The sequence below is a fragment of the Carcharodon carcharias genome, chromosome 5 (genome assembly GCF_017639515.1).
Source record: "Carcharodon carcharias isolate sCarCar2 chromosome 5, sCarCar2.pri, whole genome shotgun sequence".
NCBI lineage: Eukaryota > Metazoa > Chordata > Chondrichthyes > Lamniformes > Lamnidae > Carcharodon > Carcharodon carcharias.
This window is the reverse complement of record NC_054471.1, coordinates 31,771,180-31,796,073: the sequence shown is the minus strand read 5'-3', so window position 1 is coordinate 31,796,073 and position 24,894 is coordinate 31,771,180. Positions and strand designations below refer to the sequence as shown.

The window sequence follows — 24,894 nt, the reverse complement described above, 5'->3', positions numbered from 1 at the left end:
AGGCAATCAAGTTTGCCCATTTAATCCCTAAGTTTGATGAAGCAGAGGTGGACATCTTCTTTATCTCTTTCGAATGGTTAGCATAGTAGTTAACGTGGCTAGTCCAACTGTGGTTCCTGCTGTTGCAAAGTAAACTTTCAGGAAAAGCTCACGAGGTATTCTTGCTCTTGCCAGAAGAAAGTGCCATATGCAACGAGGCAACAAAAAAGGCTATTTTAAGTGCATACGGTCAGAAATTCCGAACCCTCAGGAAAAGGCCTGACCAGACGTACCTGGAATTTGAAAGGCTTAAGCAACTTGTTTTTGACAGGTGGGTACCGGTATTTAAAACTGAAGCCACTTACGAAAGTCTCTGCAATAATTCTCCTCGAGGAGTTTAAAAACTCCATACCTTTCCCAAAAAGAATGCACATGGAAGAGTAGAGAGTAACAGGGGGCCAGGTAGGAAGCAAAGCTGGCTGATACACATGAGCTGATCCACAAACTCTCATCCCAAAGGAAACCCTTTCCTAGTCACCCCAACCAACTGAAAAGGATGAAAGGTGGGAGAGTGGTAGGAAACTGAGCACCCATGGGAGAGAAGGGGCAGCTGGAAGTGAAGGGGGCCCTCAGGCCCGAAAGGATGGTGCTGAGGAGAAAAGCTAGGCCAGGAAGCCTCTTTTTTTTTAATTCATCCATGGGATGTGGGCATCACTGGATAGGCCAGCATTTGCCCATCCCTCAATTGAGTTCAGACTTAAGGGCTGAGGCCACAGCATATTGCCACAGATACCCCATTTAAGAGTCAACCACATTGCTGTGGGTCTGGAGTCACATGTAGGGACAGCAGATTTCCTTCCCTAAAAGACATTAGCAAACCAGATGGGCTTTTGCAACAATTGGTCATCATTAGACTTTTTAATTCCAGATTTTTATTAAGGTATTTAAATCCCATCATCTGCTGTGGTGGGATTTAAACCCAGGTCCCCAGAACTTTACCCTCTGTTTTTGGATTACTAGTTCACTGACAATACCACAGTCCAGTGAGAATACCACTATACCATTGCCTCCCGAACTTAACTGCTGAAATGTAGGACACCTCCGTGCTGATCACTGGAGGTTACGGGAAAAACCTGTGGGATTTTATCGGGGCACATAAGCCCCGTGCAGAGCATGGGAGTCAGTCAGAGAACATAGCAGACAAGGCTATGGCTCTGACAGCGGCAGTAAATCCCCGTAGACGCATTACTGAGATTGTGGGTGAGGTTAAAAAAATTCCTGAGAGTTACAAGGGTTCTGTATCAGAAGGAAGAATAGCCACATTTCCCCAGGGTGAGGTGAGTAAGCCTATAGTGATATTGAGGGATACAGGGGCCTGCCAAACTACTGCTGGGAAAAGGCATGACCTTTCCGCCAGAGAGTGCAGTAAGTACCAAGGTGTTGGTAAAGGGTATTAAAGGAGGGTACATGCCCATCCCTTTATACCAGGTGTACTTGGAGTGAAACTTTGTTTCAGGGCCAGTGACTGTGGGAATCGTCCCTTGTTTGCCTGTGGAAGGTATCGACCAGCTCCACAGCAATGACCTGGCACCTCCAGTGGTCTTGGAGGAGCCAAGACAGAGCAGCTGCAGGAGAACATGCCTGGCATTTTTCCTGACTGTGTGGTAACTTGGTCTATAGCCAGACAAGCTCCTTATGTGGAGGCTGAAGTATCATTGCAGACAGATGACTGTACTGTCCAGTTTCTGAAACCTTTTTCGGGAGTCTAGAAGGCCCTAAGGCCCTAAATAGATCTTCCTTAGTTGTGGCTCTGCAAGCTGACCTGCTGTTAAAAAAAAAAGCTCAGACTGCCCAAAGTGAAGCTGAGGCAGAGGCAATCCCTGAATTTTACTACATTAAAAATGAGGTGCTTATGAGGAAATGGAGACCCCCTCAAGGACTTGCAGATGAGGAGTGGACAGTGATCCACCAGGTAGTGGTGCTGCTGAGGTACCATAGGGAAATATTACGGCTAGTATATTAAATTCTGATGGCTGGGCATGTTGGTATATGAAAAATGCAAACCCGCATCAGCCAATATTTTTACTGACCACACCTCCACAAGTATGTAGCAAGGTTTTGCGGAACCTGCCACATCTGCCTAGTTGTGAGGCTACCTCAATCCACAATAAAACAGAACCTATGATTTCCATGCTGGTTTTTGGAGAACCATTCAGCAAGGTGCTAGTGGACTGTGTGGGACCCCTGCCCAAAACAAAAGAGGACTACCAGTATATCCTTGCCATCATGGACGTAGTTACCTGCTTCCCAGAGGCTGTTCCCCTGAGAACCATATCTGCCAAAACAGTGATGGGGGTACTAACCCAATTCTTTACTAGGTATGGACTGCCCACCGAGACCCAGTCGGATCAGGGCTCTAATTTCATGTCCAAAATATTGGAATATTTTGGAGGCTGTCATGGGTAACCTGGGCATGACCCAGCTGCAGTCTTCAGCATATCATCTGCAGTCGCAGGGGACGATAGAATGGTACCATCTGACCTTAAAAACAATGATCAAGGCACACTGCCACGGATACCCCATGACTGAGATAAAGAACTAAGTTTTCTCCTGTTCGCTACCAGAGACTCACCCAATGAGTCCACCAGTTTTACTCCATTTGAATTAGTTTACGGGCACTAAGTGAGAGATCCTCTGAAACTAATCAAGGAGAGATTTTTTTAGAACAGAAGGAGGAAGTCTCCATGTTAGACTATGTAACCATGTTCTGTGAGCAACTCATGAGAGTTTGTGGTGTGACGTGAGAACACTTAAAAATTTCCCGGATAGCTATGATAAAATAGGCAGACAAACATACCAGGGCCTGAAACCTTCAGCCAGGAGACTATTTGTTAGAGCTCTTATTAATACCAGGTGAACCCCTAAAAGCTTGGTTCAATGGCTCATACAGAGTAGCAAAGAAGCTTGGGGAAGTAAACTATCTAATTAACACCCCAGACTGCAGGAAAATGCAAAGGCTGCGTCATGTCAATATGATAAAACAATACCACAGTGGAGAAGGGGACAAGCAGGTAACGGTCCATAGCGACTGACCTAGAGGACAAGGGTAATAGTGGGGATGAATTGGAAAGAGAAGTGGGTGGGGTCCACACTGAAGCCCTATGGTCTACTCAAAGACACAAAATGCTGGAAAAACTCAGCAGGCCTGACAGCATCTGTGGAGAGAGAAACAGAGTTGATGTTTTGAGTTCTTATGACCCAGAAAAGAAGGGCCAAACAGACTCGAAATGTCAACTCTGTTTCTCTCTCCACAGATGCTGTCATACCTGCTGAGTTTTTCCAGCATTTTCTGCTTTGTTTCAGATTTCCAGCATCCATAGTATTTTGCTTTTACACCATAGTCCATTAGTTATTTAATATCAGAATTAAGGCACAGATGGCAATCAGAGCAGATTTGCACCTCTGATACTTGAAAGGTTGAGTTAATCTATTTTCAATCCATGCTTCTGTGGCCATGCCTCTAGGTCAGAAGTGAAGCAAATCGTGCTACGTCACTGTGATAGATTTTCCGAGCAAACAGTCCATTCCCTAGGTAGGAAGGAGAGAAGAGAATGCAGCCCTCAGAAAACCGAATGAAGCAATTGCAGAGCATTTTCACTTTGGTTAATCAGAGCATAAAATCTAAAAGGATCAGCAATGAAGTAATGGTCATAACATAATGTAAAATTTCAATTCCCGGATTGCAAACACTATTTGTGCAGCATATTTGTTAGCATCTAAATGATCAATTTAATGAATGCAAGATAGGGGGCTGGATTTTGCTGTCCAACCCCAGGTAAATGTCCATCCAGCGGGGGGGGGGAAAAGCAGGTCTGACTGGAATTCTGAAATTGGCACCTGATTCTTGCTGGCTGCCATGATGACTGGTGCAGGAAACGTACAGGAAACAACCCAGTGCCCATGTAAACAGATGTCATGACTGTTGTTGCCTATCTCACTTTTGTTTTTCCTGGAATTTGAAATTTTCAGCATGGTGGGTGGGTTTCTGAAGCCTTTGTGAACCACGTTAGGTCAAAGGGTTTGTGATCCATGGGGAAAGCTGGCTCAAGAATGGAACCTTTTGACAGATAATTTTAAAGTTGTTAACAACTTCATATGTCATTATTAGGAGATGTATAATAACTTAAGTAAATTTGTAATGCAGTGATTGATGATAAGTTTGTAGAGTAAAAACTTCTATAGGTACGTAAGAAGGAAATGTTTGGCTAAGCCAAATGTGGGTCCATTCAGGCAGAGTTAGGAGAATTTATAATGGGGAATAAAGAAATTGCAGAGAAGCTAAATGATAACATTGTGCCTCTTTTGACTGAGGAAGATACAAGAAATCTCCCAGAATTAAAGATCCAAGGGACTAGGCAGAACAATGAATTGATGGAAATTAGTATTAGTAAGAAGTTTGTACTGGAGAAATCAATGGGACTGAAGGTGGGTAAGTCCCTGGGACCTGACATCCTACATCCCAGAGTGTTGAAAGAGGTAGCTGTGGAGATAGTGGATGCATTAGTGATCATCTTCCAAAATTCTATACATCCTGGAATGGTTCCTGCAGATTGGAAGGTAGCAAATGTCACCCCACTGTTTAAGAAAGGAGGGAGGGAGAAAATGGGGAACTACAGACCTGTTAACCTTACATCAGTAGTAAGGAAAATGTTAGAGTCTATGCTAAAGGATGTGATAAATGGACACTTGGATAATAATAATCTGATTGGGCATGGTCATCATGGGCCTGAATTTTTCTGTCATTGGGCACACACAATCGGCAGGCCTGGGAGCGGTTAGGAAACAGGTTGCGACTGCAATCGGCCCACAACTACACTTTCACGCTGGCTGGCCAACTAAGGCCCTCCCAACATGAAACGTATCTTCCAAATGGTTCCGAATGGTCGGGAATTGCTGGGCGGTTGCCTGTCAGGCGCCGGGCCCAATGGCGACCCGGCGGACAGTTTAAAATCGGCAGAGGCAGATTCCTGAAGGCTGCCAGCAGCGCATCTTTCTGCAGCCTGGAGACTGGAGCAAAGGCCTCACCAGCGGCTGGAGACATCAGGCAGGTGGGCACTCAGTGCCCCATTTCTTGGACGAGTGCCTCGCAGTTTTCGTGGAGGAGGTAGGTGTCAGGTGGATAGCCTCATTTCCAGGGAAGGACGCTACCACATCAGACCAAAAAAGCTTGGGAGGTGTTGGTAGCTCAGGTCAGCATCCATGATGTCGTGAGGTGCAAATGGGTGCAGTGCCGCAAAAGGCTCAACAACCTGCTGCGCTCAGCAAGGGTGTGTACCATGTTGTCATGGATCGGTGTGGACGGGGGTTAAGGGCTGGCTGTCACCTCATGGAGCTCAGAGGTGTTAAGGTTGGAGTGTCAACTGTTGATGACGCAGAGCTCGCCAAGGGGGTGAGCCCTGGCTGCTTGGCCTGAGTGCCATGACTCAGATGTGCCCTGCAAGGCGTTCCTCAGGTGGGATTGGCCAGGTTGCAATTTGGCTGCAGGTAGAGGGTGGACCAATCAATGCCCTTCTGTCCTTTCAGGAGAAGAGGAGCCATAACAACATAGAGAGATCAAGGACAGGTGGATGCCCCTCATACCTAATCATGATGAGGTTTGAAATGGACACTTTGGAGCTGGAGAGCCACCACCCACTTTGGTCAGCCGGTCATGTGGAGGCAGCGGTCTCTGCCGAAGGTAAGAGTGCAGTGCACAAAGATGAGAGTTTTGGATTGTCAAACATTCTTGCGTAGTCTCACCATTAATGGGAACCTCAAACCTGGAGTTCCCATTGATCATTGAAAGACGATGGCACCATGATGCAGATCTCCATTGTCTCACCAGGGTGCTGGGCATGCACAGTGACAGTGTGATGACTTAAACTGATGACACATCGTTGTTCTCACTTAGATTCGCCAGTTCGCACTCGTATGCAGGTCCCCGAAAAACCACCCTTGACAGCAGAGGGCCGCCAGTCTTCAAATGCACTTGCGTCACACCCACTCTCTGAACCAGACACCAGCGCAGATACCAGCACCTCGGTGGGCATTCGATCGTCAGCTAGTCAGCTAGAATATCGGCGCACAGCATTGAGGGCACTTATCACTCACTTGAGGAGCAGGTGGAGGCAGAGAATGCCCAGGACGCTGGCAGTTGGAGGACTGTTGGGGACCAGGATGATGCTGAATCAAAGGCAGATGATGAGCCTCTGGAGTCGTTCACCAGCTGGCAGATGCTGGATGTCCAGCAGGATGTGAGGGATGATTTGGCGGAGATCCATGAGGGTCTTCGTGCCATGGTCTATGTGTGGGGGAGTCCATGCGGAGCTGAGCACTTTGTTGACCCTCATGGCTGAGCACACTGCCTCCTCCATTGAGAGAGCGGGGACAGAATCAGGGGTTCCTGGGTTTGCGCCCGGACCTGCGAGCCCTCATACAGGCACTGACCTCAGGTGGTCAGTTCCAGTGTGGGAGATGGATGAGGCACCCAATATCCCAGCCAGGTGCCTGTCCATCAAAGGCAAGGAGGGAAATCAAGAGCGACCTCGCGTTGGCATAAAAGCTGCTTGTCGTCTTTGCGGGCTCCTCTCAGGGCGCTCTGGATGATGGCAGCAGCTCCTCCACCCCTCTGCCAGTGACAGTGGTATCTGACGAGGCTGCAACGACTGTGGAGATGCCAGTCACGGCACTGGCTGCTCCCTCGCAGGCCAGGCGAACCCAGGTTCCACTGGCCAGAGGATGACTGCCAAGGTGATCAAGGCCAACAAGACACCAGAGTAAGCAGGCTGCCTCCAATGCTGCTGTCAGCATGCAGAGGGGCACCAAGACATAGCACTCATAAATGTAAGTTTAAGGCACCTTGAGCATAAGAGGTACTGCTCACAGGTGATCTTCTATTCTGCCATGTTTTGTATATATGTTTACTGGTGTGGACATTAACACCAGACATGGTAATGTTCATTTGTTGTGAGTGTCAAAATTATATAAATTTTGCTTTTATCTTAATGGCCTGAGTATGCTTCACCTTTTTTTTTGCCAGTATCTAATGCTGGATGTGAGTGACTCTAAACTCTAAAAAGGCACTGAGTGGACTTTGGGTTCAAATGAAAGGGTCCTTTCAGACATCTTGGATGGAGGTGGCAGCCCTGGCAAGAGGCGGAAGCAAACCTTTGGCAGCCTAGCTGAAGGAGCATTGGATCAAGACATCCCTGGTGTCCCTCACTCCCTGAAGGATATAGATGTCTGCCTCCACGCCCTCAGCATTCTCCTCACCATGCTCCCCTTCTGACTCACTACTGGATTCCTCCTCTGTGGTCTGTGGAGCGGCCTCAAGTTTCTCTTCCTTCAGTGGGTTCCCCCTTGCCAGTGCCAGATTTTGGAGAGCGCATCATGCAACCAATATCAGTGACACCTGCTCTGCGGGGTATTGCAGTGCTCCTTCTGAATGGTCCAGGCATTGGAAGCGCGTCTTCAGAAGACCTATGGTTCACTCTATCACTGTCCTTGTGGAGGCATGACTCCTATTATAACACTGCTCTACCTCTGTTCTTGGGTGGTGGAGAGGCGTCATAAGCCACCTTTTCAAGGTATAGCCCTTATCACCCCACAACCATCTGTCCAGTCAGGTTGGAGCACTGAAGAGCTTTGGCATCTGGGAGTGTCTGAGGATATAAGCATCATGTGAGCTTCCAGGGTACCTTGCACAGGCTTACATAATCTGCATCTTGTGGTCACAAACCATGTGGATGTTCATCGAGTGTAACCCCTTCCCATTGATGAAGGAACCCGGCTGTCCCGCTGGTGCTTTGATGGCCACATGTGTGCAGTTAATTGCACCCTGGATGCGGGGGAACCCAGCAATCCCTGAAAACCCTCTGGCCCGCTCAGCCTGGCTGGCCTCATCTGTACAGAAATGAGTAAATGTCACTACCTGCCTGAACAAAGCGCCTGTCACCATCTTGACGCAGCTATGGACAGCTGATTGGGCCACTCCACAAAGATCCTCCACTGAGCCCTGGAAAGAGCTGCAGGCACAGAGGTTGAGGGCCACTGTGACCTTAGAGTCACTGGCTTGGGGTGTCCATCCACATAATTACATGACAAATGGAGTTCACAGTTTCCCTAGAGAGATGGAGCCTCCTTCGGCATTGCATCTCAGATATATTGAGGTTTCCACATCGCTGCCTGTGAACCCTGGTAGCAGGATAGTGGCATCTTCTGCGGCTCCTTACGCCTTGGATTTCCTGCTGTCCCTGTGCCCTTGTGCCTGTGCCTTTCCTCTCACAGGTTGCTCCCCTGGAAGCTGCAGTGGGACACTGGCCACCTCTGCCTTCTGCCCCTCTCATCCCCCTCAGAGGGCGTGCCCCCAATAGAGAGCACAATCCTCATTACCAGGGTTACAGAAGGCTGTCTGATACCTGGAAGGGTCCACACAGTCAAAATTCTCTGGGGGCCTTGGAGACATCAATGAGTCCTGAAATTAAGCCTCAATATGCTAAGAATGAAGCTCAGAACAGAGATGAAGCTGTCAAGTTCAAATAAGTAGCCAGCAGCAAACTATCTCCTAAATGCTTTACTACTCACAATGGCAATGTTGCTCACTCTTTTTGTCCCGCCCTTGGATGAGGTTTTGTAACCTGCCCATTTTGCCCATGTGAAAGTGCAAAATTGCATGGGCTTCGTAAAATCACAAACAGTTGCCTTTTTAATGGCCTTAAGTGGCCTTTTAATTGATGATGGGTGTGGCTCCGACACCCGCGCGCCCTCGCAGGCCTGAAGATTGCATGCGTGTGGGATGACGTCGGGATGCTCGCCCAATGTCATATCGTGCGATTTTATGCCTGATGGGATTGGGTGTGCACCCACCCGTGGGACATAACATTCTGCCCATGGATTTATGAACAGGAAATCATTTTGACAAACCAACTAGAGTTTTTTGAGGATATTACCAACAAAATTAATACTGAGTAGTTGGTGGACGTAGTATACTTGGACTTTCAGAAGGCGTTTGATAAAGTCCCCCACAGGAGATTGGTTAGCAAAATTAAAGCACATGGATTAAAGATTGGTTAACAGGCAGACTACAGAGAGTAGGAATATATGGGTCATTCTTGCGCTGGCAGACTGTGACCAGTTGAATACCACAAGGATCAGTACTTGGGCCTCAGCATATATCAATGATTTGGATTGGGGACCAAATGTAATTATTTCCAAGTTTGCAGATGGGAATGTGTGTTGTGAGGAAGATGCAAAGTGGCTTCAAGTGGATTTGGACAGACTTAGCAAGAGGGCAAGAACATGGAGCAGAATCACAGAATCTTTATGGTGCAGAAAGAGGCCATTCAGCTCATCGAGTCTGCACTAGCTCCCTGAAAGACCATTCCCTCTAGTCCCACTCCCCTGCTTTACCCGTAACCTTGCACGTTATTTGTAATTACTTATCATGTGGAAAATTGTGAGGTTATCCACTTTGGTAGGAGGAACAGATGTGCTGAGTATTTCTTAAATGGTAAGAGATTAGAAAGTGTAGATGTACAAAGGGACCTGGGTGTCTTCATCAATAAGTCACTGAAGGCTAACATGCAGGCGCAGCAAGCAATTAGGAAGGCTGATCACATGTTAGCCTTTATCGTAAGAAGATTTGAATATAAAATTAGCATAGTCTTGCTTAAATTGTATAGAACCTTAGTTAGATTGCAAGTGGAGTATTGTGTGCAGTTTTGGTTCCCTTACCTTAGGAAGGATATTATTGCCATAGAGGGAGTGCAATGAAGGTTCAGCAGTCTTGTTCCCAGGATGGCAGGATTGTCCTATGAAGAGAGACTGGCGAAACTGGGCCTGTATTCTGTAGAGTTTTGAAGAATGAGTGGTGATCTCATTGAAACCTATAAAATTCTTAAAGAGATAGACTGGGTAGATGCAGCTAAGATGTTCTCCCTGGCTGGGGAGCCTCGAAGCAGGGAACACATTTCAAAATAAGAGGAAACCACTTCGGATTAAGATGAAGAGAACTTTTTTTACTCAAAGGCTTGTAAATCTTTGGAATTCTCTACCCCATAAGGCTATGGAAGCTCAGTCATTGAGTATGTCTAAAGTAGAGATTGATAGATTTCGAAATACCAATGATGTAAAGAGATATGGATTAGTATGGGAAATAGGCATTGAAGTAGATGATCGGCCATGATCGAAGCAGGCTCGACGGGCTGAATGGCCTACTCTGTCTATGGCCTGAATTTTCCCGTTGGTGATTTGGGGCGGGGCCCACTTGCTGATGGGAAAATGACGCGGGATGACGTCAGGAAGAACCCCCGACGTCATCCCGGTCCCTTTAGGTTTTTAGGAAGGCAGGTGGACAGCGAAATCAGCTGTCCGCCCGCCGACCTGTCAATGGCCAATTGAGGCCATTGATAGAGCAATTAAGATAATTAAAGACCCTGCCCATCCAACCTTAAGGCCGGCGGGCAGGCCAGGAGCCCCAGCGGGTTTCTGATAATACATGAAACCTCATCCACTGGTGAGATGAGGTTTTATGTCCGTTTTTAAAAACTTTAATACATTTTATGTGATATTTATTAACATGTCCCATCTCGTATGACATTGTCATGTGAGGGGGACGTGTTAATAATTTTTAAATTTTTCTATTTTTAAAGTTTTTTGGACTGTCAGTAATCTCCTTGAGACAGCGCTTTGTCTCAGGAAACAGTGCGCTCTTTCATGCGCATGCGCGAAAGAGCGCACTTTGACAGCTGGGGATTCCCTCCCCCCCGCACAGGATAGTGCTTCCTGTCGGGCAGGCCGCAGGGCAGGCCTTAATTGGTCCGTCCACTCAAAATGGCGGCGGGCCCTGTTTCGGTGGCGGGGGTCGGCTGTCCGTCTGCCGCTGAGCTGGTGGGGCCCGCATGCCTACCAAAGTCAAAATTTTGCCCTATGTTTCTATGATAGAGCTTTGTTCTTATAAGGTAAGTGACTATTAAACTGACCAGCATTGTGAACGTTTTCAGATGTATTAGAGCACATTAACCAAAGGAAGAAGTGCTGCAGCATTGAACGGTATTCAACTTCAGATTTTAGTGTGTCATTTTAACCAGTTTTTTAATCTTTATGTTGATTTGCAGTCCAGCCATCTGCTAAGCTTTGAAGCAGTGGAAAAGATGGCAGTCTGTTCAGGCCATTTCAAAAGGATTTAATGTATTCATGTCAGCCATTTGTTGAGCCTTTGAGGCAGCAAAACAGATGGCTAAATGTTCCACAACTTCAAGCTTTTAATGTATTTAGCTTTGGAGGCTTTGTTGACACAACTTTGCTGTGTAATTCCATTATGAATACTTGGCTGAGCTCAAAACGCTACTAATGGATTCAGCTTAACAGGGGTTGTTGACACAGCTGCTAAGGAGATTGAGCTTTGTTTTTATTGACAATTTTATGAGCAGTTAATAGCACCTTTAGAAGAGGTTTATGATGCATGTTAGTTTATTTTGATAATTTTTATGAGCATTTAAAAGGATTATTGCTTCAAATAGAGTTTGAATAGCTGTATTTGATTGATGGTTTTATGAGCTCCTGAATGAATTAATGGTTTTTGTGCAGTTTTTTGAATGGCTGGCTGTTTATTTTGACAGTTTAATGAACATGGCTTCCCAGTGTTATTATTGGGCTCGTGTGTTTTATCCATAGTGGACATTGGGTGAGGACACATGAAAGTATGGAGGGGTCATGGGGGTACGGAGGGGGCATGGAAGGTGGAGAGTAAGGGATAGAGTGCCTAACTTTCCTTAATTAAGCCGCAGAACTGGGCAGATGTCCCAGTGAACGGATACAGGCCTCCTAATCTGCCCGCTTCCATTTCTGCCTCTCGTCTGCTTCCGGAGGCAGTGGCTCAAACTCCAGCCCATTCCCATTACCCTGCCATGAAGATAACATGGGCAGGCAATGATAGGCAGGATTAAGGCTGCTGTTGCAGCTGACTGGAATTTTAAGGTGAGTTTTCCCTACAGTGGCCGAAACAGCCCACAGCTGATCTAGTGAGTTCTTTTTCACAGTTCATAATGCTCCCAAGTTTTATATCATCCACAAATTTTGAAATAGTGCTTTGTACATGAAGGACTTGATCATTAATATATATCAGGAAAAGCAAGGGTCCCAACACTGACCCCTGGGGAAATCCACTACAGACTTTCCACCAGCCTGAAAAATATCCATTAACCACTACTCTGTGTTTCCGACACTCAGCCAATTTCATATCCATGTTGCTACTTTTGCTTTTATTCCTTAAGCTATAACTTTGCTCACATGTCTGTTGTGTGTCACTGTATCAAATGCCTTTTGGAAGTCCATGTGCACCACATGAACAGCATTGCGCTCATCAACCCTCTCTGTTACTTCTTCAAAAAACTCTATCAAGTTAGTTAAATATGATTTTCCCTTAAATCCATGCTGGTTTTCCTTAATTGACCCATGTTTTTCCATGTGACTATTAATTTTGTCCTGAATTATTGTTTATAGAAGTTTCTCCACCACTGAAGTTGAACTGACTGGCCTATAGTTGCTGGGCTTATCTTTACGCTCTTTCTTGCACAAGGGTGTAACATCTGCAATTCTCCAGTCTTTTGGAACCACCTCTGAGCCTAAAGAAGACTGAAAAATTATAGCCAGCGCCTCTGCAATTTTCATTCTCACTTCCCTCAGTATCCTTGGATGTATCTAATCTGGTCCTGGTTCCTTATCCTCTTAAAGTATAGACAGCCTATCTAGTACCCCCCTACTTATCAATTTTAAATCCTCTTTCACCACGGCCTGGGCCGCATCTTCTTTCTTGGTAAAGACAAATGCAAAGTATTCATTTAATACTTCAGCTATTCCCATTGCCTCCTTGTGTGAATCCCCTTTTTGGTCCCTAATCAGCCCTACTCCTCCTTTCACCACCCATTTACGATTTATATGCTTATAGAAGACTTTGGGATTCCCTTTTATGTTAGTTGCCAGTCTCTTTTCATACTCCCTCTTTGCCTCTCTTATTTGCTTTTATACTTCCCCTTCAACCTGGTTCTATGTTGTATTATCTATGTTACATCTGTCAAAAGCATACTTTTTCTTCTTCATCTTAATTTCTATTTCTTTTGTCATCCAGGAAACTCTGAATTTGTTTACCCAATAGTTTAAATGTGTTGCGAGGGCCCCACCATCTTCAGGTGCTCTATGACCTGGCCTCATCACACCGCTAAATAAATGGATGTACTTTAAATGACTTCCCCAGGGATTTTAGTGAACTTGTCAACTGCCTCTCGTATGACAGATATACAGTAGCATTGAAAACATTCTTAGTTTTGCAGTGTAGCATCTTTTTGTTTGGTTAAAAATTAACATTGTTGCATGGTGTATGTCGCACTAGCAAAACCCTAAGCACAGTACCCAGGGTTAATCCAACCAAGTGAACTCTGGAGCCATTTCCAGGTGTGTATGACGAGAAGCTGCTTGCCTTCCATGTTATCAGCATCTTTATTCTAGACACCAGAAAGCCCATGTGGAGCATGCGGCAGGACATTTTCATAAAGAAGCTCCTGCATTGTCACCCTTTACCTAAGTGCAGTGACACAACTGTCCAAAATCCAATGGAGGGAACTGTCTCATGAAAATTCTCATTTTGGATTTTGTCATATAAGAGGGACAGAGAATGGCTTACTTGTAATACTTATTTGGAGCTGATGCAACTTTATGGCCTGGAAAACAACAGAGATGATCTGCAGCTGATCATGGGAAACAAGGAATTGAAGGTAGACCCTGGAGCATGTACTTAATATATGACAGGATAGAGCGAGATTACCAGGGCACAATTTTAAAAAAAAAGACAGTGTCCTAATACTTCATGGTTATTTATTTGTGTGAAAGCTGAAGTTCTTTTTTTCAAAAAGGAATGAGGAATCTTTTAATCATGATAGGGACATCTAATATTTGTACTTTTTGTTTTAATTTATCAGACACCTATGAACCAGGCCTCAACTCGTTCCCACTGCATTTTCACCATTCATGTTTCCAGTCGGGAACCAGGCTCTGCCACTATCCGTCGGTCCAAATTACACCTGGTGGACCTGGCTGGCTCAGAGCGTGTCACAAAGACTGGAGTAGGAGGACAGCTATTGACAGAGGCTAAATACATTAACCTGTCCCTGACATACTTGGAACAGGTATGATTAGATACCACACCGAAGCATTTTACTTCTTCTTAAAAAATGCGAAACGAAAAAAATAGTCATTATTCTCATTACATTAACCAGTCAACTGGTGTATTATAGACAAATAACATCTTAGTAAAATATATGTATAATAATCAACATTATGAATAAATGCAATGGATTAGGATAGAATTTTAAACCAGGTGAGACTAAGGACCGGAGGTAGTTTTCATGGGGTGGATTTTACCAGGGGATGGATGACCTGCTCCCCACCCAACCCATGCCCCAGCTAAAAGTTGGTTGGCACCGTGCCGACCAGAAATCGGGCTGCCCCAGCGATAATATGCTGGGGCATCCTTAATTATTTGAGAGTGGGACTTCTGGCCCTCAGGAATGCGCCAGAAGGCAGCAGTGGCCATTGACGGGACTGTACGCTGTCCCCGGAAGGAAAAATGTCTCCCAGACTTGAAGGTAAGTCTGGGCATTTTGGGCAGGCTTTTTAAATTATTCTTTCATGGGATGTGAGCATCACTGCCAAGGCCAGCACTTGTTGACCAACCCTAATTGCCTTTTAACTTGAGTGGCTTGCTAGGCCATTTCAGAGGGCAGTTAAATGTTAACCACACTGCTGTGGGTCTTGAATCACATGTAGGCCAGACCGGGTAAGGATGGCAGATTTCCTTTCTTTAAGGGCGTTAGTGAAACAGATGGGTTTTAACAACAATTGTTGATAGTTTCATGGTCACCATTACTAAGACTAGCTTTCAATTCCAGGTTTTATTAAGTTGACTTTAAATTCCACCAGCTGCTATGGCGGTTTTGACCCAGAACATTGGCCTGGGCCTCTGGATTACTAGTCCAGTGACATTACCACTACACCACTGCCGTCCCAGCAACAGATTGGAGACCCCAGCAAGGTTGTGTGAGGGGGTCAGGTTTTAGAGGCAAGGGGGAGGGACAATGGTGCAGTAACCATCTTGGGGTGGGTGCCCCTGATGAGCACAGGGGAACCACCAAAGGAGGTAAACCACCTTCCTTCCCAACAGCAGCTGCCTTCCTTCCACTTTCCCCCACAGGCTGAAAAATTGTGGCAGAGGTGGAATGAGGCCCTTTAGTGGTTGTTAATTGTCCACTTAATGGCTTTAATAGGACTAAGCACAGGCAGGTGGTCTGACACCTTACCCGTCCCCTGCGATATGGGGGAAAGTTTGGGGGTGGGCAGAAGTTGGTGGGCTGGGCACCCACTTTTCTTACCTGCCCCCCCCTCCCCGACCTTCAAATATGCAAATGGGGAGGGGGGTGTAAAATTCACTCCCATTCACTTCCAAGAAAAGTCTACACCTCTTTCACAAGCATGTGAAATAAATGGAAGTAAAGTAAAAACTTTTCCACCTGTGAAGCTGCCTCAACTGAGTTCTGTTGCAGCCAGATGTTTTCCTACTTTCATAATTTTACATCAAACTGCTAATGTAAAGTGTCACCCGATTACTTCTTGCCAAGAGGCTTCACTATTGCTGTGTTAGGTTGACAGTCTATCCTTCTCTACCAAGTCTTGCAATGTGCTAATGTTACATGGATATTCCTTTTCTGGCACAAAATTGAACTTTAGTCTTAAAAAATGTTTATGGGCAGAAATATGACTAACAAAGCAATCTGCCTTTTACAATTTCCAAATGTGAATTTGTTTGTTGGTTGTTCTATGCATGAAGGAGCACAGCTGAAATTGTTTGTTTAAATTACAGGTTATTATTGCACTTGCAGAAAAGAATCGTGCACACATCCCTTATCGAAACTCAATGATGACATCTGTTCTGAGGGATAGCCTGGGAGGAAACTGTATGACAACTATGGTCGCAACATTATCTGTGGATAAGAGGAACTTGGAGGCATGTTCATCTTGTTTTCTCTTGATTCTATCCATATAGAGTTCAGAAAATAGTTTTGAACAAGGGCCTTTGACCATGTGTCTTCATATTTTTGAAGTGAGAAAAATATCTTAGCAACATGTTTTGGCTATTGTTCATGATTTGGGTAAAGAAAGTACTCTTGGCATTTTCCCTAAATTTATTCTTCACGACCACGTACTTGTGCTCTGTTGTTCTGTTGTCAAAGGGTACCTGAAAGGATTTTCCTGGGAACACAAGACATTTTCTTTTCAATTTTTGTGGTTAGATTTCAACTTTTTTTCCCAGAATGTGATTTATTCAGCTATGCTGAATGCAATTATTTAATGAATTGGTATGGTATCCTAATTGTAATTCATTGATACCAATCCTAATTTTTCAGATCTGTTGGAGGTAACATCTAATCCCATATTATAAAATTTGTTAGCAATGAGCTGCCTAGTTGTGATAAGCTTATTGGAGATCAATGACATTCAAATCGGTGTAAACCAATTGAAAGGAAAGATTAAGGAATAACAGATGCACTTTTATGTAGATATTAATAGAAGAAGGACACAATGAATGGGTGCTCACTAACAAAAATGGTACACTTTTTAAACATTTGATTATTAGTCATGCATCAAGTTTTCAGCCAATGCAGAGCTATTATCAACAAGGCTAATTTAGTACTGGAATGCATCGCAAGGGCATTCGGGTAAGGAACAAAAAAGTAATTTAACCTTGCATTCACCATTGCTAAGGTAGATTTTGGTATATTAGTACTGAAAATCTCTTTGGAACAATAGTCTGCCAGAATGTGGATTTGCTGGAACTTGGCTTTAAGTGAAAATTTGAAAATTACAAGAGATGGAACTTCTGCCTTTCCCTTCCAAGTGACAAAGAGGGAGCAGAGACACCAAAAACTGAGAGTTGCTGTGGTTGAGCTTGGGATTCATGGAGTAAAGGGTTATTCGCCAGTATGCCTAAAGCAGGCTTGTTTAAACTTTTTGCTTCGGGGGCCACATTTCCATTTTTTCTTAATCAAGAGGCTGATGAGCAAATTTTGGAAAGATAGGGTTTGGCACCACTTTAAACTGAGGCCGGAATTTCTGGCTCCATTGGCATCGGGCATGATGGCGGGCCGGGGGGTTGTGGGCATACGACAATATGGCGAGAAGGCCAGAGATTGGTTTTATGCCACCGTATAACCAGTTTGCAATCATCCGCAAGGCAGCACAGACGGGCTGAAGGAAATACTTGAGCATTTGCCAGGGTGAGGGAAGTGGCCAAGCACTTGGAAAAGCTTTTCAGAAGTCAGCATTCTTCTGCAGCTGAGACCGTTCAGCTGCAGCTCCATTGACATGATTGGAGTCAGGCCGCTGAAGCTTTTTGGCCACTCGAGCAATGCAAAAGCATGAAAGTGCCACCAAATGCTCCAGGACTTTTCACCCCTTGGGCACAGACCCTACAAATTAATGTGTGTTTTAGGGGGCAGCAGACCAATTGGCTGACTGGGCAAGTTGTATATTCCCCTTGTGAAAGATCGCTGCGGTGCAGTCAGTGGTAGAGGCGCTCAGAGCCCTTTGCAATGTCTTTATCAAGGTTTGGACCAGTATCCGTTATGGTTCAAGCTAACAGTGCAGCCTTGTAGTGTGGGTTAGGAGAATGCCTGCACCTGAGCTGAGAGCACACAGTCCAACAGCTAAAGCAGCTGTCACCTGGTCAAGTGGAGTGGGGCGGAGGTGAGTGGGGTTTCAGACAGCCAATGAGTGCACTATACACTGGCCATGCAAGTTGTGGCCAGCACTCTCCTGCATGCGTGAAGGGGTCTTGAGACTTAACCAAGAGAGGTTCTTAGTACACTCATGCTAACCCACGCGTCTCTCTCTTTGATCCTGCAGGAGGTGAACATCAGGATCATCGAACTTGATGATTTAGCAGTATGCCTCATGGCTTACAGAGGCCAGAGAAGAAGAAGAGAGTGGAGGAGGCGCCTGGCTCAGCAAAGGGAGGAGCACCTCCTTCAAGATGAAGGGGTGGCAGCTGAAGATCCACAGCGAGCCGTCATTCTTAGGCGCCTTGCTAGACCCATGTCTATAGACTGCGCCTGTCATTCCTGCAGATGACTGAGAACCAGTGTCACCAAAGACTGCACATGTCTAGGGAACTGGTTGGTCACATATGCCACCTGCTGCAGGATTTGGCGCCATGGGGACATGGAGGGCATCCACCGCCAGTGGCCATGAAAGTGACCGCAGTGCTCAATTTTTACACCAGTGGCTCCTTCCAGGGCTCTACAGGTGACCTGTCGGGATCTCACAAGCCTCCATGCACAAGTGTATCCAGGAGGTCACGGATGCCACCTTCGTGAAGGCACAGAACTTTGTGCATTTCGCCCAGGATTAGGAAAGCCAGAAAGCAAGTGCTCTGGGATTTGTGCAGGTTTCAAGTTTTCCACAGGTGCAGGGTGCCATCGACTGCAATCAAGTGGCGCTTAGATCTCTATGGCAAAAAGCAGTCAATTATGTCAACCGCAAGGGCTTCCACTCACTAAATGTTCAGCTGGTGTGCAACCACCACAAACACATCCTACAGGTCTGTGCTCGATTCCCAGGGAGCGTCCACTACTCCTACATCCTTTGCAGGTCTCAGATCCCAGGGTCCAGAGATGCTGGTGACGCCCATGCAGTGGCCTCAGACTACAGCAGGGTGGGGGTACAACGAGGCTTATGCCGGGTCCTGGACTTTGATGGAGTAAACTTTAGGCATATGGAAAATGAGTTCCGGTGTCACGACAGATCTAGTGGAGCACTCCAGAACCTGGTGCTGCAAAGCCAGGATGACCTGGTTGAGGAAGATATGGAGGAGCTGCATGTATCCTCCGATTAGGAGGACGTTGAAGAGCATGACGATGATAACAGTATCACAGAATTGTCATGGTGCAAAAGGAGGCCATTCGGCCCATTGTGTCTGCACCGGCTCTCTGAGCATTTTAACTTAGTGCCAATCTCCAGCCTTTTCCCCGTAACTCTGCACGTTGTTTCCATTTAAATAATCATCCAATGCCCTCTTGAATACCTCAATCAAACCTGCCTTCACCACACTTCCAGGTAGTGCATCCCAAACCCTAACTACTCGCTGCGTGAAAAAGTATTTTCTCAACTCGCATTTGCTTCTTTTGCAAAACACTTTAAAACCGTTCTCTCTGGTTCTCAATCTGTTTATGAGCGGGAACAGTTTCTCCCTATCTACTCTGCCCAGACGCCTCATGATTTTGAAAACTTCTATCAATTTTCCTCTTAGCCTTCTCCTCTCAAAGGAAAACAGTCCCAACTTCTCCAATCTTTCGTCATAATTGAAGTGTCTTATCCCTGGAACTATTCTCGTAAACCTCTGATGCACGCTCTCCAACGCGTTCACATTCTTCCTGTGGCGCCTGGAACAGTACACAATACCCCAGTGAGGTCTGACCAGTATCTTATATAAGTTCATCAAACCTCCCTGCTCTTATACTCTATGCCCCTATTAATGAAGCCTAGGATACTGTATGCTTTAGAACCAGCTCTTTCCACCTGTCTTGCCACCTTTATTGACTATTGAGGTTCTTGAAGACGAGGATGCTGGTGATGAGGCCATTGCACTGGCCAGGTGAGGCAGATGGGCTCGGGAGGCCCTCATAGCCACAAGATTCGTGGAGCATGATGATGAGATGCGGTGAGGACAGTCCTGACATCCTCACCTTGCATATGTGAACGTTTGAATCCTGTGTGGCTGTTGGCAGCACACATACCCTCAGTGTTCAGGCACATGTCATGGTGATGCAACGGTGGCTCTAATAGTCGCTAGATTCCAGGAGGATGATAACGACATTCAGTGAGGACGCTCCATAGACCTTCACATTACCTCTGTGAATGTCTGACTCTCTGTCTGGCTGAGCTTGCTTGCGCTCTGTGATCAGGGTCATATCATAGAGATGCAGCCGTGAAACTTTAAATGCACCTGATCCTTTGTCAGCCTTCAACACTTGACCCCTTCAGGAGCACAGCGTCACCGGTTACAGATACTGAAGAGAAAGGGAGGGCAGCCCCACCTCAAAGGTGCTGAGAGCACACAAAGAGAATGACGGAACTTTGTGATGCCTGCCCATGAAACTCTGGCAGCAACGACAAGCACCATCGAGGTACAGGCATCACTAATATGTCCAGTGAATGTGAAGCTGGACCATCACTTTGGTCTGAAGGTTACACACTGCATAGGGAAGAGGCCCTGGACTGAAACACCTGCCTTTGTCTCGTGCAGGAACCAAGGTTTCACTTCTGAGTGACATGAACACTGCTCATCATAACAAAGAGCCATAGTCAAGGAAACACCCTTGGGAGTTTATTTCTAACAGCAAACATTGTATACACAATTAACACTCGTGCCAAGGCTTTCCAATACATCTTCTTAACATTCCTAATCCTGCTGGGTGCTCCCCGACATCGACAGTGGAGACGGAGGCAGCCTGCTGACTGTGATAGCTGTGGCAGGCATCCTATGGAGAGCCCCAGCCTGCTTTTGGGGTCCTGCTGTATGGTAGTGGCACCCTCCTCGGCTTGTGGAGCTGGAGCTGCTGGAGTCACAGGAAGAGGAACTTGGATGGGCTGGACACTCCCAGAGTCACCTGGGTGGATGGCCCCGGGGTGTGCATCTGTTGGTCCTCCTCCCTATGGATGCCCGAAGGCCCCTGGCTGACTCCTTGAGGAGAAGGGGAAACGTTGACACTGTTGGGGCCAACTATGGTGTCAGTGATGGAGTTCAGTCCACGCAGTAGTGTTGACCTTGGTGCATTGGTATGCCAGTGCTATCAATTCAAGCTGAAGGTGGATGGACTCCTCCATCGTGTATGGCAATCTGAGGAGTGCAGCGGACAACCTTCCTGATGTTTCTGAGCTTGCCTTTGCAGCTCCAACAACTGAGAAATGACCGAGCCCAGGGGCTCCTCATCTGATTCAGACTCAGCGGATTTCTGGTCTTCAGTAGCCCCCCAAGTGCCACAAACCTGTTAAGACCCAGCCGCCACCTGCTGTGGAGCAGAAAGTGCCGTGTCCTCAGAAGATTGTGATCCAGAGTCCACTCTAGAACTAGGTCCCACCGATGTGTGTCTCTGCACTGATGGAGGGTGTGGGTGAGCACTGTGATGGGTCTTCAATTAAGGTGTCATCAGATTCTTCCTACGAGGTGTCTTTGGGGCTTGAGTTGAAGACCAATATGCCTGGCATGTGTGAGTGGTGAGTGGTCCTATGGACAGGATAAGGACAATAAAGACGTGAGAGAGAGTGAATAGTGATATCCCTTGAACTGGCAGTGAGTGAGATCTCTGTGGATGTGTGATGGGTTTATGAGTGTGTGATTTGAGAGTGATGAGGAGAGTATCTTATCCTTGCGGAACATAGGAGATTGTTCATCCTCTTTTGGCACTGGGTGGTTGTCCTCTCTTGCAGGTCATTGGCACTGACCACCGCTGCCACCAGCTCCCATGCTGGATTGGTGACCTTGCTTGTGAGCACTCGAGGGAGGTGTCAGTAAATCTCTTCCTTTGGCAGTCATCAGTTCCCAGCAGCTTCCTAATGCCCACATCCCATGAACGACAAAAAAGAACACACACTCACTCTCTCACTCGCACACACACTCACTCGATCACACACTCATTCACTCTTTCAGTCACACACATATACACTCAGTCTCACACACACACACACACAAACACACACTCACTCTCTCACTCACACACACATTCACATACACACCCACACATGCTCAATCTCCCACACATGCCAGTCAGCCTCTTGCCCACCCACCTCTTCTGACCTGGGGCCCACAGCCTCTCACTCCGGGCCTCACAACCAGCCTCTCCTGCCTAGGCCCAGGATCTCTGGTTCCCTGCCACTGGGTCCCAGCACACTGCTTGCCCTCCCAGGGCCTTGCACTCTGCTCCCCCGCCACCGGGCCCCAGAACTCTGATTGTCCATGACCAGGCCCCGACACACTGGCTCCCTGCTGCCAGGCCCTGGCACGCTGGTTCCTTGCCACCAGGCCCTGGCACTCGTGTTCCTGCTGCCCAGGCCCCAGCACTCATTTCCACTCACCTAGCACTGGCATTCGAGTTCCCCTGCTGCCTCCCATGAAAGAACACCTCTTTCCAGCAAACTCACTACCACTAGTGTTTGCTGCTTCTCCAATCAGACACTGCTTTCCCCCCACATTTGCTGCTGATAGGCTCACTATGATTGGAGGAGTAGTTCTTTGCAGAACTTTCCACTCCAATTTACCTGTGACTGGTATTTGGAAAACGAGTTCCGGGAACCATATGGAATGGCCCTGGGACTGCCAGTTGGACAAGCCTGGCCTAAAGGGCTATTCATCAGGTGAAAAAGGTGGAAGTTGTGGCTCATGATAGGGGCCCATGCCTGGGTAATGGCTTTGAAATTTGAACTGGTGCCCATCTTGTATTATTGGATGGAGTCCTGATAACTCCTCAATGTCTCAACATCACCTCCCACCCTCTGACCCCGCCAACTGACCAGCAGTGCTGCACCTTGTGGTCTCTTGGGTCAGATAGTTGCCTATGTCAGGGGAGGGTACAGTTTGCATGGGGCAGTGATCCCTAGTTCTGTATTCTCAGCATCTACTCCATCAAGTCCTTTAAGAACCTTGCATGTTTCGATGAGGTCATCTCTCACCATTCTAAACTCCAGAGAATATAGGTCCATTCAACGCAAACTCTACACGTGGATGCCCTCTCATCCCAGAAAGTGAAGCTTTATTGCACCCCTCTCTGAGTATGGCTTTCCTTAGGTAAGTAGATCAAAACTATATACAGTGCCCCAGGTGTGGTCTTAACAAATCCCTATGTAATTGCAGCAAGATTCCTTTAGTTTTCTACTTGAAATCCCTTGCAATAAATGTTAACATAACATTCCTAATGGCTTGCTGTACCTGTTTGTTAACTTGCAGAAATATTCCCATGGCTCCCACTCAGAATGTGAAATATTTATTTGTATCTTTAAAATATTCTTATGACTGCTGCAATTGGCTCCTTTCTTTGCCAGTTAACAATTTCAAGGATCTGACGATTTTGCTGGAATATATTAAAATTGATTTTTATACTTTACTGTAAATCCCACATTACTGAATAAAAAAATAGGCAAAAGAACTGAAAAGCAGATTTTGCTACTTGGTTTACATTCAAGTGTAAAACAAATTGCCTGGCTTGAAAAATGGATCGTTGGAACCCTACAGAGAGGCCTGAGTTTATTAAAACCCTGAAACTAGATTAAAGCTTAGATTTATTAAATTGAGATATTTTAGAGTGTGTATGGGCACCTTTGAAGGATATATGGAGACTATGCATTATACATACTGTTCCATTCTGAGTCGGAGATAATGCAATGATCAGATTGTGCACCTAATTAATGAGGCAACAAATAGAATAACTATTACTACATTTTGGGGAGGTGATGCAAGGAGCAGACACCTTCTCCAGGGGAGAAATCATAGCATAATAGAGCACACAAAGAGCCTATCTGGGCTATTGAACCTTTGCCAGATCTTTGAAAAAGCTATCCAATTAGTCTCACTGTGCAGTGCCCTGCAGATTTCTTCACTTCGGGTATTTATTCAACTCCCCTTTACCAGCCTATCAAGCCATGTATTATAATTCCTAAAAAGAAACTGCGTAATTTTTTTCTTTTCACCGCATCGCCAATGATTCTTTTGCCAATCACCTTAAATTTGTGTCCTCTTGTTATTGACCTATCTGCCACAGGAAATTGTTTCTCCATATTTCTGAATTTATTTTATAGGAAAAGAATTACGCTAACTCTGAGGAAGAAGTAATTTAACAAAAATTAGATCCATGACAATAATAAAAGCAGCCATAGCTCTATAACAGGGTGTATTATAAAATAAGCTGTTTCCTACTGCCAGAGTTATGTGATCTTTAAAATCATTGAAGGGTTTCAAATGCAGATAAGCTGAATGGGGATCAAAGCTCAAAGAGGGTGGTGAAGGGGTGGGTGGTGTGGCGTATTGCCACTTGTTTTAAAAAATGCCATAAAATCACTTTTCTAAATCCTACTGGAGCCAGTCAAAAAAATGTCGCCACATCAGTCTGTACCCATGATATCCTTGTTGAACATCTAATTTGCTATGCTTGAAGACACTTAGTGTTATAATTCTATTTTTCCACTCTGGCCAACAAGCTGAGACTGCTAATGTTGGAGATGGACTTCAGTCCATCTTTATAAAGTGGTGTGGAGAGAGGAGACTTTGTGAAGCAGCACAGAGAGATGGGAGACTTTATAAAGCAGTGTGGAGAGAGGGGAAACTTCACAAAGCAGCCCGGAGAGGGGGGGGACTTTATAAAGCAGCGTGGAGAGAGGGGAAACTTCACAAAGCAGCCCGGAGAGAGGGGGGACTTTGGGTGGAATCATCTCAGATTTGTACAGGCTGGAAAAAGGACGTTTTACCCACTGGCTGCAATGGCAGGTATTCATGTCGTTTAATCCCAATTCTGCCTCATTAATCATGAATTCCCGGGAAACATGCCTGGTTGATGGTGGGGCGGCTACTCTCAGCTCACACACTCACAAACCTATCACACATCCAAAGGGATCTCACTCACTGCCAGCTCAAGGGACATCACCATTCATTCTCTCAGATAAACCTTCATTGGCCTCATCCCATCCATTCGCCCACTTTGCTGTCACATCAGGCCTTCACTAAACTGGGTGCCATAGTTGAAGGGTGCCCCTGCAAAGAGCTAGCATTCTTCAAGGGATAGT

At 46.1% G+C, this 24,894-nt stretch overlaps 1 protein-coding gene across 1 annotated transcript in view; it reads left to right on the top strand.

Moving 5' to 3' along the window:
- Positions 1–24,894, top strand: part of kif6 (kinesin family member 6) — a 474,098-nt gene that overhangs the window by 166,691 nt on the left and 282,513 nt on the right. The window contains exons 7-8 of the mRNA XM_041187334.1: positions 13,992–14,198; positions 15,929–16,072. Coding sequence (XP_041043268.1) covers positions 13,992–14,198; positions 15,929–16,072 — 351 coding nt within the window. The remainder of the gene's footprint in view (positions 1–13,991; positions 14,199–15,928; positions 16,073–24,894) is intronic.